Raw genomic sequence first — 16249 nt, 5'->3', positions numbered from 1 at the left:
GAAGGTGCTCCTGTCAATATGGTGGTGCCCCTTTAATGAGAAATGAATACCATGAGGGCAGGGCCGGCCTTAGGCATGTGCAAGCTGTGCACCTACACAGGGCCGCCAAACCCCAGGGGCCACCACGCCAATATATATCCTTAATATAATAATACTCTGAGGATGGATACATATTTGAGTGGCGGCCCCAGTGGCAGGGATTTGGCGGCCTCTGGCTCTGTTCCACTTCCAAACACCCTGACCCCCTTCCTGAGCTCCGGGGGGCTCCGCCCCGCCAGGGTCCCCTCTTCCGGGGCCCCTACCTACTCTCCCTGCCCAGGGCCGCCATGAGCCTAGAGCCACTCCTGATTAAGGCCATCATTTCATCTTAGCCCGCTCAAAATTTGTTCAGAAAACAAATCCCCAGAGCAGTTGGCCGTAGAGTATTGTGTGTGATCAAGTGGGGTGTTAGTGACACAGAGGATGAGTATTCATGTTCTACTTGAAGGCCTGACTTGGGAGCCCTGTTTTGACTTGATATTTTGACTTTCAGGGTGAAACCTCAGTGGAGAATGACACCACAGAACCTGAATGGAATGAGCAGATTAGCTTCATTGAAATGTTTCCTCCTCTTGCCAGAAAAATTAAGGTTCAAGTTCTCGATGATGCTAACATTGGCGATGTGGCATTGGCTACTCACTTCATTGATATAGAGAAAATATCAGATCCTGGCAGAAACGGTAAGACACAGTAAAGTAAATTAGCATTTTGCTTAGCTAACAAATGAATATATTATGCAGTGGGAATGGTCTTCATGCAGGCTGAAAGAAGTGTTGTCTTGGACCCACACAGTGGTAATGATAGTCTAGCCACATAAACATGAACATATGTGCAAAATAGTCCTAGAGGGAGCCTGACCTAAATTCTCAACTGAGAGAAACGTCTAATAGGACTAGATGTGGAGAGTATGTAACCATTGATTTGACCTAACAAGGAGTGCCACTGTTTTGACACGGTCCTGGTTGTGATCTATAGAACCATACCATCTAATACATACATGACCCACTACATTTTGTTCATTGTTGATGTCTAACATGCTTCTTGTTTTGGTACTTGGATGGCCTACCAAATCTGGCTTTGATGCCAAAAAGTGTGCACCAGCCCAGCCAATGCAACAATATTAAATTGATGCCAACCTTAACGCTCCATCCAAATTATTTCTTGGTGATGGCTTTATCTCAACCTTTGCCTCCATGCCTCTTTCCATTTCAAAGCTCCAATCTAAACGAATTTGCTATGTAGCTAATTTGCCGCTGCATTGCAGTAGCATCATTTAAAAGTTGCCAAAGGAATTGTAAGGATTAGCCAGAAGGTGAGACTCCTAAGGTGGTGAATTCTAACACTACTTGCAAAATCTATGTCTTTTCTTTGTTGACCGCTTTTCCCTTACTACAATTCATTTTATTTTTGCTGCAATTTTTTTATTGTAAATTCTGTTTATTGACTAAAGAACATACAAAACAAGCCAAACAAATTGAAAAGTCATGTCCCTGTAAAACGAGCATCAGGTAAGCCCACATTCCATTGTACATCATGCAACAGCTTAATGAGAACATTCATGTCAGGATCAACCTCATGTAAAATGCAGTCAGGCCCTTCATAAAAAACTGTAGCTCAATATAGGGTAACAGCATTCCTACGTGTCTCGCCGCTACTTATCATAACAAGCAACCCATTATAGGGAAGGCAGAGAGAAACAAGCCTAGATGCGAGAGGGAAGAAATGAATAAAACAAGGTTCCCCTTAACTCAAGCAGTGAACATGATCCCATCTTTGGTGCTGCAGAGGAAGCATTGGAGAGGGCCTTTGGATGCCAGCACAAACTATGAATACTTCCCCTGCTCTATGGGGGGGCTCTTTGAATAGAGAAGCCACAGGGAACTGTCATCGCTTAGACATAAAACAAATTACCATTAGAGAGAAACCAGAGATGTAAGACTCACAAAACAAAAAGAAGAAAAAAGTCGAGAAAGAGAAACAAAAGGATGTGCTGAAAGGAAACTGCTCCTCTGGCAGGAATTGGGGAGACATCATGCCAGATCATCGGGATTAAGTGAGTCGCTCAGGAGAATCCGGCTTCTGGCCTCTAGAGTATGGCTCGAGAAAGTCCTCAAACAACTGCAAGGTCCGAAGTCTGGGAGGAACCAAACGGGAATGCCTGATCGCAGTTAGGTAGTGTATAAGAGGCTGCCAAATGCAGGTGAAGCATGTGTCTGTGTGATTAATGTGGGCGGTGATCAATTCAAGAGCTAAAACATTCCACAGACTAAGGAACCAGGTGGCAATAGGAGGAGGTTGCAGCTTTTTCCAAAATAGGGCTATTGACTGGCGAGCCGCTCCTAATAGATGGAGGATCAAGCGCCAGTCCGTATATGACATAGCCTTGAGTGTTAAATGCCTATGAGTGTGACTACTGGGGAAGGAGGAATAGAAAAACCTCTTATCTCTTTAATGAGACTGAGGATTTCCTTCCAAAAGACCGTGATAATTGGGCATGACCACCAGAAGTGAAGGAAATCACCTCTGTCCCCCTGTCATCTCTAGCAGGTCGGGGGTGAATTTGGAAACATTTGGTGCAAGCGGGTTGGGGTGTAATACCATCTCATTATTAACTTGTAGGCCGATTCGCGTTGTGGCGTGCTATGGAAAGTCTCTGGGATATCCTGCCATTACCCGGCCCAACCTTGGGGAGTTATGTCTTCTTGTAGATCTGAAGCTCACTGAGTCTGATATCCATGGGGTGTGGGGCGCTGAGAGTGTTGTAAAACCGTATATGTATTAGAAATCAAACCCTTCGATTCCTAAAATTTGTGAACCAGGGACTCAAAAGCAGTGAGTTGTCTAGTAGCTCCCTGGACGAAGGTCTGGGAGCTAAGCCAATGGCATAGCTGGTAATATTGCATACGTGCCCCCTCTGTGAGTTGAAACTTTTGCCTGCATTGCTCGAATGTGAGAAAATCTTTATCTTGAAAAAGGGCCTGAATGACCCGGCATTCACCCTCTTTCCATGCACCAAATTCCTGGGGGAACATTGGGTTACTGGCTACCAGCGTGTTTATGGGTTGGGAAGGATGTCAGGCCTCGGGGGACTGCCAGCTTGTCCCAAATCTCCAATACCGTCCTCGTAGGGGTGGCTATAGAGGCGCTGCGGGGGCGCGATCCACGTGGGAGCCAGGCAGTACTTAATTTGTGCAGGTTATTTCAGATGCTGAGCACCGGCACCTATTTCTCAGGGCCGGGTCTATTGAATTTTTCTCCCATGCACAGCCAGCACTGTGCACAGGCCATTAAAAAGCCCCAGCCTCGAACGAGGCTTGTGCAGCTGTAAGTTCAGATTTGGTGCATGCTGCTAGTGTGCTTGCTTTGGACGCGCACCAGTGCCTGGTCTTCAGGGTTGGGGAAGAGCAGGCATGTTGTGTCATGCCCAGTATAACCTGTACGAACGATGAGCTGGGAGCATGATTTCAGCTGCGCTTGCCAGCAATCTGCGCTTTCCATTGTAGCCAAAGCTCCAAGGTTAGATGAGTTGTGTGTGCGTTATTTTACACACAACTGTTATCCTACAGGTGACAGAATAGTGCTTGGCCATGGGACACCATTGATCAATCCCTGCACAGTGGCACCCGCAGGAAACTACCCAGTAGCTGCCTGCCTCAGGAGCCCAGACAAGGCCTTGCAGCGTAATAACAAAATACAGGAAGCAGCTGAGGGTGGTCCGAAAGTGAAAACATTTCTTCCTGCCAGCCAGTGTATTAGTACCACGCTCCTACCTGTCCCAGTACCATCTCGTCTCTATCACACCCGTCCTCTCCCTTCTGCAATGAGCACCGTTGCAGCCTCAAGCACCTTGAAGAACACCTCCCATACCTGCCACTGTGACTGTACCCCACCGTTACCTCCGACAGTGCCCCTCTCTCCACAGTGGCCTTCTCCCACTATCCCAGTGCCCCTCTCTCCACAGTGCCTTTCTCACCTGTATCTCAGTGCCCCTCTGCTTACAGTCCCCTTCCCCTCTGAATCACAATGCCCCTCCCTGCAACAACACTCACTCACTACTGTTACAGTACCCCTTGGCTACCTCCCTCACTCTCAGAGCACCCCTCCCCACCATCTCTTTGTAATAAAGCATACACTGGGCTCTGAGTATCCATACTTTGAGTTCGCACGTGAGACCGCGAAGCCCTTCTCAGTCTTGGCCACTCGAACCAGGAGCCTTTCCCAATTACTCCCTACCCAGAGAGAGGATACACAGGGAATTTCTCAGCTTTGATCTGGAGAAAAATAGCATTGATTTAAAACATGAGGGGCTAGGCTGTGTTGGGCTGTGTTGGGCGCTCTGTACCTCCCCCCACCCCCACAAGCCTGCTGAGATCTATCGCCCCACACCTTCTCTTCACCTCCAAAGATCCATGTCCCGTAAACTCCTGCTGCATACTTACAGCCTTAGGTCCCTGTTGGAGAGAGAACAGAGTTTTGTCTAGTTGAAGTTTTGACTGTAGCACAGAGGGGTAATGTAGAACATTTACCATTCAGATGACAGAACTATATTTATGTGGATAGCTCAGTGGGTTTCTGTTTTTTGTAACAGACGTCCTTTTGGTACTCGCTGATCATAATTTACAATCCTAATATAGCACATGCGGCAGTCTCAGTTGAATTTTGTGCTTTATTAGTTAAAAAGTATGTGTGTAAAGCCTGTCTGAATGGAGTTGAATGTCTGACTTCATTTGAAAATAGGTGGCAGTTCAATTTTGTGATTTATAGTCTGATCTTGTAATAGAAATGTTTGTTTGAAGCATGAAAGTGTGGTTCTCCATCCAGGCATAATCCCAATGGTATAACTGACACTTTATTATGTTTTATCAGGAATTACTATTGTGACATAACAAAACATATTTTTATGGCATAAAACTTAACACAGCTAAAGAATCACTATTGTGTGTCTTGGACAACACTGCTGTGCATTGATGAGACAGGCCAAGAATTATACACTCCTGTCACCTCTCAACTTTACATAATTAATGACAGTATATTTATTAAAGCAGATGTGTCCTCTTTGCTTGCTCTTTCTCAGTATCTGCTTATCTTCCTTCCCTTCACACCCCTCACTCCTTCACTTCTCTCCAATCTTACTTCACTTTCTGCCCTACATCTGCGTTTTCTCTTAATCACCACCTCCCCTCATTAAATGCTTTTCATTGTTCACCTTTCCATCTTTCCCTTCCACTCTACTCTCACACGCTCCCCACTGTCCGCTTTTCTTCCCTTGCCTTTCTCCTCTGTTCGCTTTTCCTTTTCATCACGTTCCACTCCAATCTTTCAATCCCAATCTCTGCTTTCCACATTTCTCTTCACATTGTCTATTGCATCTATCTTTGCTTTGAGACCTCTCCTCCTCCCTCACTCTCCCTTTTAATTTTTCCCTTCTTGCGCATATGTTTATATCTACTCCAGGAATCTGTGTTCTATCTGAGGGTCATAAATTGAAATCTTGGTGTGGCCACTCAGTCTTTCATCTTTAGATAAAATTAGTACAATTGAGCTCGATAACAACATTTTTAATTTAGTGTCAAGACCTCCTCTAGTGAATATGTGCTTTACAAACATACATGGTGTGTTTCTCCTTCTATCCCTTCATTTCTTCCTTTCACATTCTTTTCTTATTTCCTCCTTCTTTCATCGATTACTTATTTATTTCCTCACTCCAGTGCTCCTCTTCCTGTCTGCATTTGTTACTGCCTTCTTTAATGTATTCCTTACTTCATTCTTTTCTTTCTTTTGAACAGCGCAGTGCAAGCATATTTTCTTTTGTTTGCAAAGCTGCCTCAAGTCCTCAAATGACCTTCCTCTAATTTGAGTTCACTTTTAAGTTTTTGTCATAGGCTTCCAATATGTTATATTATGTTATATTTATTTGTATAGCGCACCAATCACCCAGGAGGGTATCCAGAGATTTGGGCAGGTGTGTGTGTGAGGTGCCTGAGTTGCTTTTGTGAAGAGCCAGCCCTTCATATTCTTGCGGAACTCAATAAGGGAGTAGGTGACTCTGATGTGTCGAGGCTTGTGGATGTAGATGGAGCCAATAAAGAGAAGTGGGTGGGGCCTCTGGAGGGGTGGGTGGAGCTGGGTAAGTGGGTGTGGCCTCGTTAAAGACCGTGAGCACCTGCACTTCATATTTTACAGATTAAGCACTGGAGCCAGGCCAAGTCCCACAAAGTCCACAAGCCACCGCCCGTACCAGTTGAAACCAATGCTTTTCGCTTTCACGAGCCACCCACTCCAAGATATACCTAAGGTGACAAGCCCAGTATTATTCCAAGAGATTTGGGCATGCCAATCCTCCCAGGTCCCGAGGCAACATGAGAATCCTATTGGAGAAGCGTGGGCAGGATTTCCCCCATATAAATTTAGTAAAGTCACATTTAGGGCAAGGATATCAGCTTGAGGTATTGGGGTGGGTAAGGTTTGAAAGAGATAGAGAACTTTAGGGAGGAGGGTCCTAACCAGGCAAGGGGGAGTCCCTTCCATCTATGCAATTCCTCCCGGATAGCCTTCCTATATCTAGGCCAATTGGATTGAGTCCAGGTCGAGAGTGTAGGGGTCAAATCTAGACCCAGATATCGAATCGAGACGTCTGTCCACTGCACCGGAATCAGGTTTCGCAGTGCCTGGACATCTATGGTCAAGAGGGTAAGATTTAGAGCGTGAGACTTTCCCAGATTGATCTTATATCCTGATGCATCCTCAAAGGTCGTCAGAAGGGAAGCCACTGCTGGGAGGGAAATAGAGAGAGAGGATAAGGAAAGAAGGAGGTCACCCGCATGGGAATGCCTCACATATTCAGTTCTTGATGAATAGCAATAGCCAGTGGTTCCACCACCAGGGCAAACAACAAAAGGGATAGCGGTCAACCCTGCTGAGTGCACCGATAGATGGGGATAGGGGCAGTGAGACGACCGTTAAAGCGTATGCTGGCAAAGGGTTTCGCAGAAGGCGCCAACAATCTGGAGATTTTCTCTGGTCCCAGCCCCACTCTCCGCAACACCTCTCTTAGGAATCCCCAATCCACCTACTCGTCAAGAGATACCAGACAAGCAGGGATATTTCTAAAGCGTACTTTTTCCATGAGGTGGGCAAAGCGTCGGATACTATCCGCTCCCAGGCGATGTCGAATAAAGCCCACCTGGTCCGGATCGTAGAGACCACGAAGATGCAGTCCCAGGTGGTTGGCTAACATTTTTGTATAAATCTTTCCATCGGTGTTTAACAGAGCAATGGGTCGGGATGACGCGGTAAGAGAATGGTCCTTACCCAGTTTAGGAATTAGTACCACCTCCGCTTCGTACATTGGGGGGTGAGATCAGTGACATCAGAGACCCTATTAAAAAGGTAAAGCAAATTGTCTCGAAGCTGCAGGTAAAAAAAACAATAAAAAGTGACAGGTAGGCCATCTGGCCCTGGAGTCTTACTGTGTGGAAGTTGATTCAAAGCTTTAGCAATTTCCTTGTGAGTAATGGGGCTTTCCAGCAGTTTCATAAAGTGAGAATCAATGGGGTCCCAAGGGCAGGAATTAAGAAAGGCAGTGACAGCATCGGGAGGACATGGCGAGTTCATATAAAGATCCCCATAGAACTTCTCCAGTTCCAGGCCTTTATGCACCTCCAAAAGGGCCCATGAGCCATCTGGGCGCTTAAGTTTGGCGATGTGTGCTCTCACGGCCTGCGCTCGAAGGCGTCGTGCTAGGCACAACCCAACCTTATCCCCTCCCGTGTAGAACTTCTGCTTGAGATTAAGCAGAAGTCTCTCTGCCTTATTAGTACGATGCAGGCACAGCTGGCCCTGTAATTCAGCCAGACTCCGCTTATTCCGAAGAAATGGATGAAGATGATCCCTGCGTTCCAGCGCTTTATTGTCTCTAGAGGGAGTGGTCTCAACCAATCTCATCTCCCGAGTCACAGCGATAGATGTAGACGTGATGACTCCCTGTATAGTAGCCTTAAAAGCATCCCATCAAGTGTCCTCCGAAGTATTGGTAAGGGAGTTAGCAAGAAAGAAGGCCTCATTCTCTTTCTGGATATCTGCCACATCCACAGGGTCCCGAAGGACCTGAGGAGGCAGCCTCAAAAGAGGCGCAGACTCTTTGCGGGGATTAGGAGGTTGAAGAGAGACCACGACATGAGCATGATCTGAGCAGGATATATCTGACATCTTCATATTGTTCAGGGCCTGGATCAATGGGAGGGAGAGAAAAAAATAGTCAATCCGAGAATATGACCAGTGCAAATGGGAGAAAAAAGAGTAATCCCTTGAGTCCAGATGTAAATGTCACCAGGTGTCGACTAAACCTAAATCAGTAATGACATTCCTCAGCACCGCCAAAATTGCCCCAGAACTTGGATTTGTCTGCGCCGTACGATCCCATTCTGGTTCCCAGGCCAAATGAAAATCGCCCCCTAGGACAATTGGAGTTGTGACTGACTGGAGGAGCTCCTTGAGATGAAGGTGACGGAAAGCATTCTGGTGCGGATTAGGGGCATACATGTTAACAAAGGTTAGGTACCACCCAACGTGAGCCATATGTGCCTTGATAAAGCTCCCACCCTCACCTGTCACGACTTTGGGAGACGATGCGTGCCAACTTGATTTAAAGAGAATTGCACCCCCCTAGTTTTAGAGAATGAACAGGCCCAATATTGAATGGGATATTTGGGATTGGACATAAGACAAATGTTTTTAGGGAACAGGTTAGTCTCCTGCATAAAAAGGATGTCAGGATCATGGTGCAAGAGATATCGCCAAACCTGACACCTCTTGTTAGGGGAGTTCAGTCCCTTCACATTGAGGGAAATAAATGTATTAGAGCCCATCATATCCATTGTGAAAAAGAGGTACGACCCCCAGTAACCCCCATAAGCCTGTGTTCCCACCCCCAAGATGGTACAACCACGTAGTAGAATGAAAGGGCTGTCACAAAACAGCAACATAGTAGTATATGCCCAAGTGTCACTCAGCACAGAATTCATATGTACTCTCATTCCCCCAGCCCTACGATCAGCACATCCAATAGAAAAAACAAACCATGAAGAAAAAAGAAAGAAGAATAAAGGATACAACAACTGAAGTCCAACTCGGCCAACTGCAGCCAGAGTGTATCAAGAACAGCCCAATGTCACTCAGAAAAGTCACTCTCCTGCGGGACTCTGTAGAGTAGGGGAGGCAGTCGTACAAAAGTTTGTGGGTGTCCCCTGCCAGAGTCCTGTGGCAGTGTTCAGAAAAAACAGTGGTCACACCAGTACTCGGGCCAGCCCCGAGAGGATCAGCAGCATCCGCGATGCCAACGTCCTCCAATTGCATATTCACTCAATAAGGTCGAATGTCACTCTCTATGGTATGCAATAGCGCAGCTTGCAGTCCTGCTTTAGCAATGTCAGGAAGATCCTTCCTATAACCGGGAGCACCTCAAGATAAAGTCAATGCACAGGTGGCCTCATTGCAGGTCCAAGAGGCCACATGCCCAGGATGTGATCACTCTGTATGATCTGATGATCGGGTCGGGGAAGAAGAACCACTCAAAGAGGGATTGTGACTGAAGATCTTCTGTTTAACTTGAGAAGAATCAAGTTCCTGCAGACGGCGTCTAGACTTAGGAGGCATGACTGTGGACCATATCGGGTGGAGAGGCCCCTCTCGGCATTCTCGTGGGAAAGACTCGTCTCCACTATCAGTCTCCGATGGGAGCTGCAAAAGCTGTTTCGCCTCCTTCAGTGAGTGGAGGGCTCTCCTTTTTCCCTCCCATTTAAACAGCAGGGCGAACGGATGACCCCATTGGTATCTGATGATGAGCTCTCTTAACGTATCTGTGACAGGCTTGACATTTTTTCGCCGTCTAAGTCTGGTGGGCACCAGATCTTGGAAGATTTGGATAAAGAGGCGATTGTAGGAAACCGCATTAACCCCATGTACCTGTATCAGGATAGCTTCTTTATCGGCATAGTAGTGGACTCTGGCGAGAATGTCTGGGATGAAGTCAGGCTGATTGCTTGGGCCATAAACCCGATGAGCCCTGTCCAGCATAGGTGGGGAGGCCTCCTCGTTCTCTCAAATGGCTTGTCGAAGTTCCGCCGTATACGTCAGGATGTCTTTGCCCTCTGCTCCTAGCGGAACTCCCCTGATGCGCTGGTTGTTCCGCCGACTCCGGTTTTCCAAGTCCTCCTGCTTCAGCTGTAAGGTAATGTTCTGCTCCTCAAGCTCCACCATTCTCGTCCAGAGACTTTCGTGGTCTTCAGCCCTGGTGTCCATGGTGCGTTCGAGATCATCAACTCTACCTCTGACCTTTAGGCAGATATCTGGTAGGCCTGCCTTAAAGTCTTGCCTGAGAGAGCCAATCTCATCTTTAATTCCTGCGGGAAGAACACCATAAATGCCTGTGTGACAGACAACTCCGAATCCTCCGGTTGAAGGTTTCCTGTGGCTGAGGAGTAGTTTTCGACCAGAGGGAGGTGATTGGATTGTTGCGAATCACGGCAAACTCCGCGTATTTGTGAGCTTTGTTCTTAGGAGGCATGAAAGGGCACTCCAGAGGGACCACACAACCAGCAACGGAGGGGGGGCAGGTCCTGAAGAAGGATCTGAAAGGGTAGCGAAGCCTAGGCAGCACTTTTTTTGCGTTCGTCAAAATGCTGTTTGTGCACCGGTTTCAAGGAGCACTGAGAGACCCACCCAGGCATCACAGCGCTGCCCCCTATGTGGCCGGGCTGAATCCAAGATGCATAGGTCGAGGCTCAGTGCCCCACTGTCAGGGCCTCCCACAACTCGCAGCTCAGGTTCCTTCACCAACAGCAGCCCCCAGGACGAGTCCAGAGTTCACCAAAGAGATGCATGCCCCGCAGGTTTGACCCCACAACTCCGTCACTGTGACAGCAAGGACCCCAGTCCACCCCAGCTCACCTCCAGTCTCACTCCGCCCGGTGTAAACAAAGGCCGATACAGGCGTCACTAAATCCTCCGCTGCCTCACTCTTCACCGCAGACCATGAGCCGAGGCTCTCGGAGACAGGGGATAGGGAGGGCAGCAGCTAACACAGCTGCCTCTCAGGACCACCCCAGGGCCCAGAGTTTATACGCCACTCCAGCAGGGATCCCAGACGCAGGACACAGCAGACCTCATGGAGCTCACCAGGTTAGTCACCGTAGCCTCTCCCTTTAGGATGCGGCGGCCAGGCGGCAAAGGAGGCCCCCAGGGAGTGTGCCAGGATCGGGGCCCTCCTCCAGCACCCTCCAGCAGATAGCAAGCCTCAGGGGCGTTAGCACCAGCCTCCGGATACCCTTGGCAGGCCTGCAATGCCCCTGTGGCACCTCAAGCCGGGGACAGCGGTCTGCAGAGCTGGGAAGGCCTGGTTCACCCCCAAGATGGCAGCCAGGGGATCAGCAGGGGTCCAACCGGCCTCACGGGTCACTGCGGCCACCTCACTATGATCAAGGGGTTCCCGTGACTCCAGAGACTCCAGAGCAGGCTCCTTGGCCCCTGACCCTCATATCAGCCCGCCACTGCCAGTCCGCCCTCCAGGGCCATGCTGCTAGGATTGGGTGGGTGAGCGCAGGACACAGGTGGGAGGGCAGAGTTGCTCTCACATTTCTCCCCGACCGGTCCGCTTCCAGCCTCCAGCGCCACTTCAGTGTCTGCCGCAGCCTCCCATGCCTCTAGCGCAGGGCCAGAAGACGCGCCCGATCCCCGGCTTCCAGGCGGCGTCCGTCGCCTCAAGATGGCGGCTGAAGGGAACACCGCGTAGGCTGCTCGGGGATCGGCACCGCCAAGCGTCCCATCACCCCCGTCCGCACCTCAGCAGTCTCCCCAGCTATTCCGCCAGCAAGGCAGATCACTCTGCTCCAGTCTGCGGCTCCGAGGCAAAGGAGCAACGGCGGTAGCGGGACTTAGCGGAGCGGAGACCCAGGCTCACTCATCCGACTCCATGTGCATCTTGGCCACGCCCCCTACAATTCTTTTAATTAGCTTTTCAGTCAGAAACGATCACAATAAGCATACCCGAATTACACCAAGAGAAGCACATGGCAAATCTGCATTGGTACTCAGTCTCTTGTACAAAGAGATTAACACAGTAAATTTTGCAAGTGTCCAGGAGACAAGTGAAAGGGGGTTTCAGGGTAGCACCCGAGATGGAGGATCCGGCCTCACCGGGGCCAGGGAAACTGTACTCTGCACTGAGTCTAGTGTCAGCTGTAGGATGTCTATCCCCAGACCATAAAACTCCCTCCGTGGCTTCCATATTTTCTCATATTTCCTTGGACACCCCTTGACAGCACAGACCACTTTTTCGTCCACATGCATTCGACATTTTTATTGTTCATTGATGGGAACCTCTTGTTCCTGAGACACACAAAAAGTGATGGGAGGCTGCTTGCAATAAGTCTAACCCCTGGCAACCGCTCACGGAAGCACTCTAACACATCGTTCTATTGATTGCCTTGCCACCTCAGTTTGGATCCAGCCATATGCAAATCACTCTTGCCCATATTCCTCAAGGAAACAGTTCAGTCTGAACTGCCCAGCTAGGTCTTCCCTGAACTGGAACACAAGCAACCCAGGACCAGTTTCAAACCTGGTTATGGGCTCATCCTCCAGGTTCAGCTTGGTTCCAGTGACACAGTGAGCTTGGGACCAACGTCTGGGCATACCCATGCCACTTAGGGTGGTACATAAAACACACAAAAGGTGATGGGAGGCTACTTGCATTAAGTCTAACCACTGGCAATCACTTGGGGTAGCACTCCAACCCATCATTCTTTTGCTCACAATGCCACTTCAGTTTGGACCCAAAATTATGCAAATCAGTCTTGACCTTGTTCCTCATGGTAACAGTCCAGCCCAAACTGCCCAGCCAGGTCTTCCTTGAACTGGAACACAAGCAACCCCGGACCAATTTTGCTCTAGTTATGGGCTCATCAGCCAGGTACAGCTTGGTTTCAGTGACACAGTGTGCTTGGGACCAACGTCCTTGCCACTTAGGGTGGTACATTAAACACACAAAAGGTGATGGAAGGCTAGTTGCCATAAGTCTCACCACTGGCAATCATTTGGGGTAGCACTCCAACCCATTGTTCTTTTGTTCACCATGCCACCTCAGTTTGGACCCAGCCTCATGCAAATCAGTTTTGCCCCTTTTCCTCATGGTAACAGTCCAGCCCAAACTACCCAGCCAGGTCTTCCCTGAATCAGAACACAAGGGAACCAGAACCGGTTTTGCCTTCTTATACCCCCAGACCATTGCCATTTCCCTCTTCGCTACTACCAAGCCAACAAACAGAACAATAACCTCTTTTAGGGCATGTCTACATTCCCCAGGATCTCCAGGAGCACACGCCAAGAGCTAGGTGGTATCTTTCCTACCAATATGTATTGCAGTTCTTTGAATATGATCAACCAATATTTCTGAATCTCTGGACAATCCCATATCATGTAGTAAAATAAGGCCAAGTGAATTGTACAGTGTCGACATGTGGGTAGCAGGATCCTTCCCATTTTTTGTAACCTATTCTGTGCTATACATACTCTGTGCAGGATTTTAAGCTGTATAAGGCAGACACCTACCCTAATGGACACCCCCCAGAGGCCCATCAGTGCCGCCTCCTAGTTCACATTCTCCATTTCACCCCTTTCCCGCTGAGGCCAAAAAGGTCAGTCAGGGCATTTGTTAATGAGTACCCAGTATGTGGAAGATATTGATGCCTTCCCCATGGGTCCAGTCTTGAAGTGGGTCTCTAAAGAAGATGCATCAAGTAGTGTAGTCCAGTCTATTGCCCGCAAAGCATGGTGAAGTTGGGTGTCTTTATAATACTGCCTGTGTGAGAGGCCATTCCCTTCTTGTAAGCACTCAAATGAAATGGGTGGTTACGTCTGCTACCACAGCCCCAAGGCAAACAATGTATCTAATGTTCCACAAGCTGAAGCCTTGAAGCTTACTCACTTCATGCAGCATGTCCCCCACCCAAAGCGGTGTGGATTTAGCTACCCTCCCGTACCCACTCCACATGGGACTTTGCCCTGCCCCATGATGTAATTGTCACCCACACTGGCATCCTGAGGCTTGAGTGGTCCTTCATGTTGTGTACATAATACTTCCAGGGGCAGTGTCCGATGGAATGCTAGTGCAAGTGCAACCCTTGGGTCCTTCCCCAAGGCGTATGCCCAGTTGTTTATTACCTGGCTCTGGGAGGACCAGTAGTAAGTACCAAAGAATGGGTGGTCCCTCCATTGTATACCGAGTGGCAGAGGGTTTGCAGTGATATCCGCGAAGTCCCTCCATCCCACAGCAATCGCCGACCTGATCTAGTACTGAATAATAAATTGGGCATTGGGAATGGCCAATTCTGTAAGACATATAGGAGTTTGGGGAGTGTGATAATCTTTCGAATGGCAGTCCTACGTAGCTGCACCAACTGCAGGTCCTAGTTCTTATCCTGGAAGTGTTCTGTGCCCTATTTAATATATAGATATACCTAGGTATCTAAAGTCACCAGTGGTCACCCGCTGGGTGGCAGGAATTAATTTATCTCTGTCCCATAGCCCTGTCTTTAAGAGGGGTGACTTGCCTCATCTCACTCTGAAGTCAAAGTAATCTCAAAACTCCTCCACCCCATATAGCAGGGGAGTCAGGAACACCTTGTGTTCTGCAAAATAAAGAAGGACATCATCCACATACATGGAAACCTGTTCCATTTGCAATGGCTCCTGGTCATCACCTTTCCCAATGTCCTGACACAGCAGGCCAAAGGTTCCATGCTCCAAGCAAACAACCACAGGAACATTGGACAGCCCTGTCTATGTTCCTGCCCAAGCGGTAATGGCTCTGAGGTGATTCCATTAATTATTACTGCAGATGTGGGGTTAATGTACAGGAGGGCAAGCCAACTACAGAAACAATGGCCAAAACCAAACTTCCTTAGCACTGCAGAGAGATAGCCCCAGTGGATCGTGTCAAATGCCTTCGCTAAATCAGTGGAGATGACCACCAGGGGTCGGGTCACATCCTGCACAGTGTCCAACCAGTTATGTAGCTGTCTGATGTTCTGTCTTGTGGACCAACCCGGCATGAACCCCATCTGATCTCAATAGATCAGAGCGGAGATCACTTCATTTAACCTATGTGCCAGGAAGGTGTCCAGGAGCGTAGTCTCCATATTCAGCTGGTAGATGGGGCAGTAGGACCAACAGTCTTTCTTTGGCTTGCCTTCCTTGTATATTAACATGGTCAGAGTATGTCTCAGATCCAGTGGAAGAACTCCCTGGGTACAGGAGTCCTCAAGCATTGCTTGTAGGTGGCAGCCCACTAGGGCTCCCATTCTCTTGAACAACTCTGCCGGCAACCCATTGGGGCCTTGAGTGCTCCCACCATTCATGGCCTGAAATGCCTCAGTATGCTCTGCAAGTGTGAGTTCCTCTTTCAGGGTTTGCATCATCTCGCTATCCAGGTGTGGAAGTGCTAGCCTGCCCATGTAGTGCTCTATTTCTGTGTCGTTCCCATGCTGCTAGGGTTGTATAGAAGGCCTTTTAGTATTCAGCAAAATCCCGGACTATCTCCTCTGTTTGAGTAAGCCTGTCCCCCATGTTAGAGATTATCTCCCCCACCTATCTGGCTGCACCTCAGCTATGCCAGGAGTCTGCTGACTTTATCTCCAACCTCATAAATCCTGTGTTGCACAGCCAGGTAATGGTGGTGGGCCACCTCCTCTACCTTATTTCGAGACTCAGTTCTAGCCTTGTCTAGGAGTCGGTGCATTGATTCCCCCTTGTATCGTACCAGGCGTTGATCCAGAAGCTTTACTGGCCACTTTAGCTCCAATATTTTACCATTCCTGTCCTGTTTCTTTCAGGCTATTATTTTCTGTAGCCGGTCTCAGAGCACCCCTTTATACGCTTCCCACACCACCCCAGGCTAGTGTACTAAATTCTTATTCTGTTGCAAATACACTGTATCTGTTTGCATTTGAGTCACCATGGTTGGGTCCTGTAGTTCCCAGGTGTTAAGACGCCATTGAGGACTACTGGACCAACTGGTGGACCCAGAGTAATCAGTAGCAACAAGTGGTCAGAGATTTCCCTCACCAGATACTCCACCCCCTCATTAAATGCATCAATCCTATTGGGATGAACAAGGAGTTCAGTCAGGAGAATGTCCAGTGCGCCCCATAATAAT

General features: G+C 48.5%; 1 protein-coding gene across 1 annotated transcript in view; it reads left to right on the top strand.

Annotated features, from left to right (window-relative positions):
* Positions 1–16249, top strand: part of LOC147705871 (fer-1-like protein 4) — a 1142165-nt gene that overhangs the window by 361632 nt on the left and 764284 nt on the right. The window contains exon 14 of the mRNA XM_086932323.1: positions 533–719. Coding sequence (XP_086788449.1) covers positions 533–719 — 187 coding nt within the window. The remainder of the gene's footprint in view (positions 1–532; positions 720–16249) is intronic.

This window comes from Lissotriton vulgaris, chromosome 7 (assembly GCF_964263255.1).
Source record: "Lissotriton vulgaris chromosome 7, aLisVul1.2, whole genome shotgun sequence".
Taxonomy (NCBI): domain Eukaryota; kingdom Metazoa; phylum Chordata; class Amphibia; order Caudata; family Salamandridae; genus Lissotriton; species Lissotriton vulgaris.
This window is presented reverse-complemented; position numbering and strand designations above follow the sequence as displayed.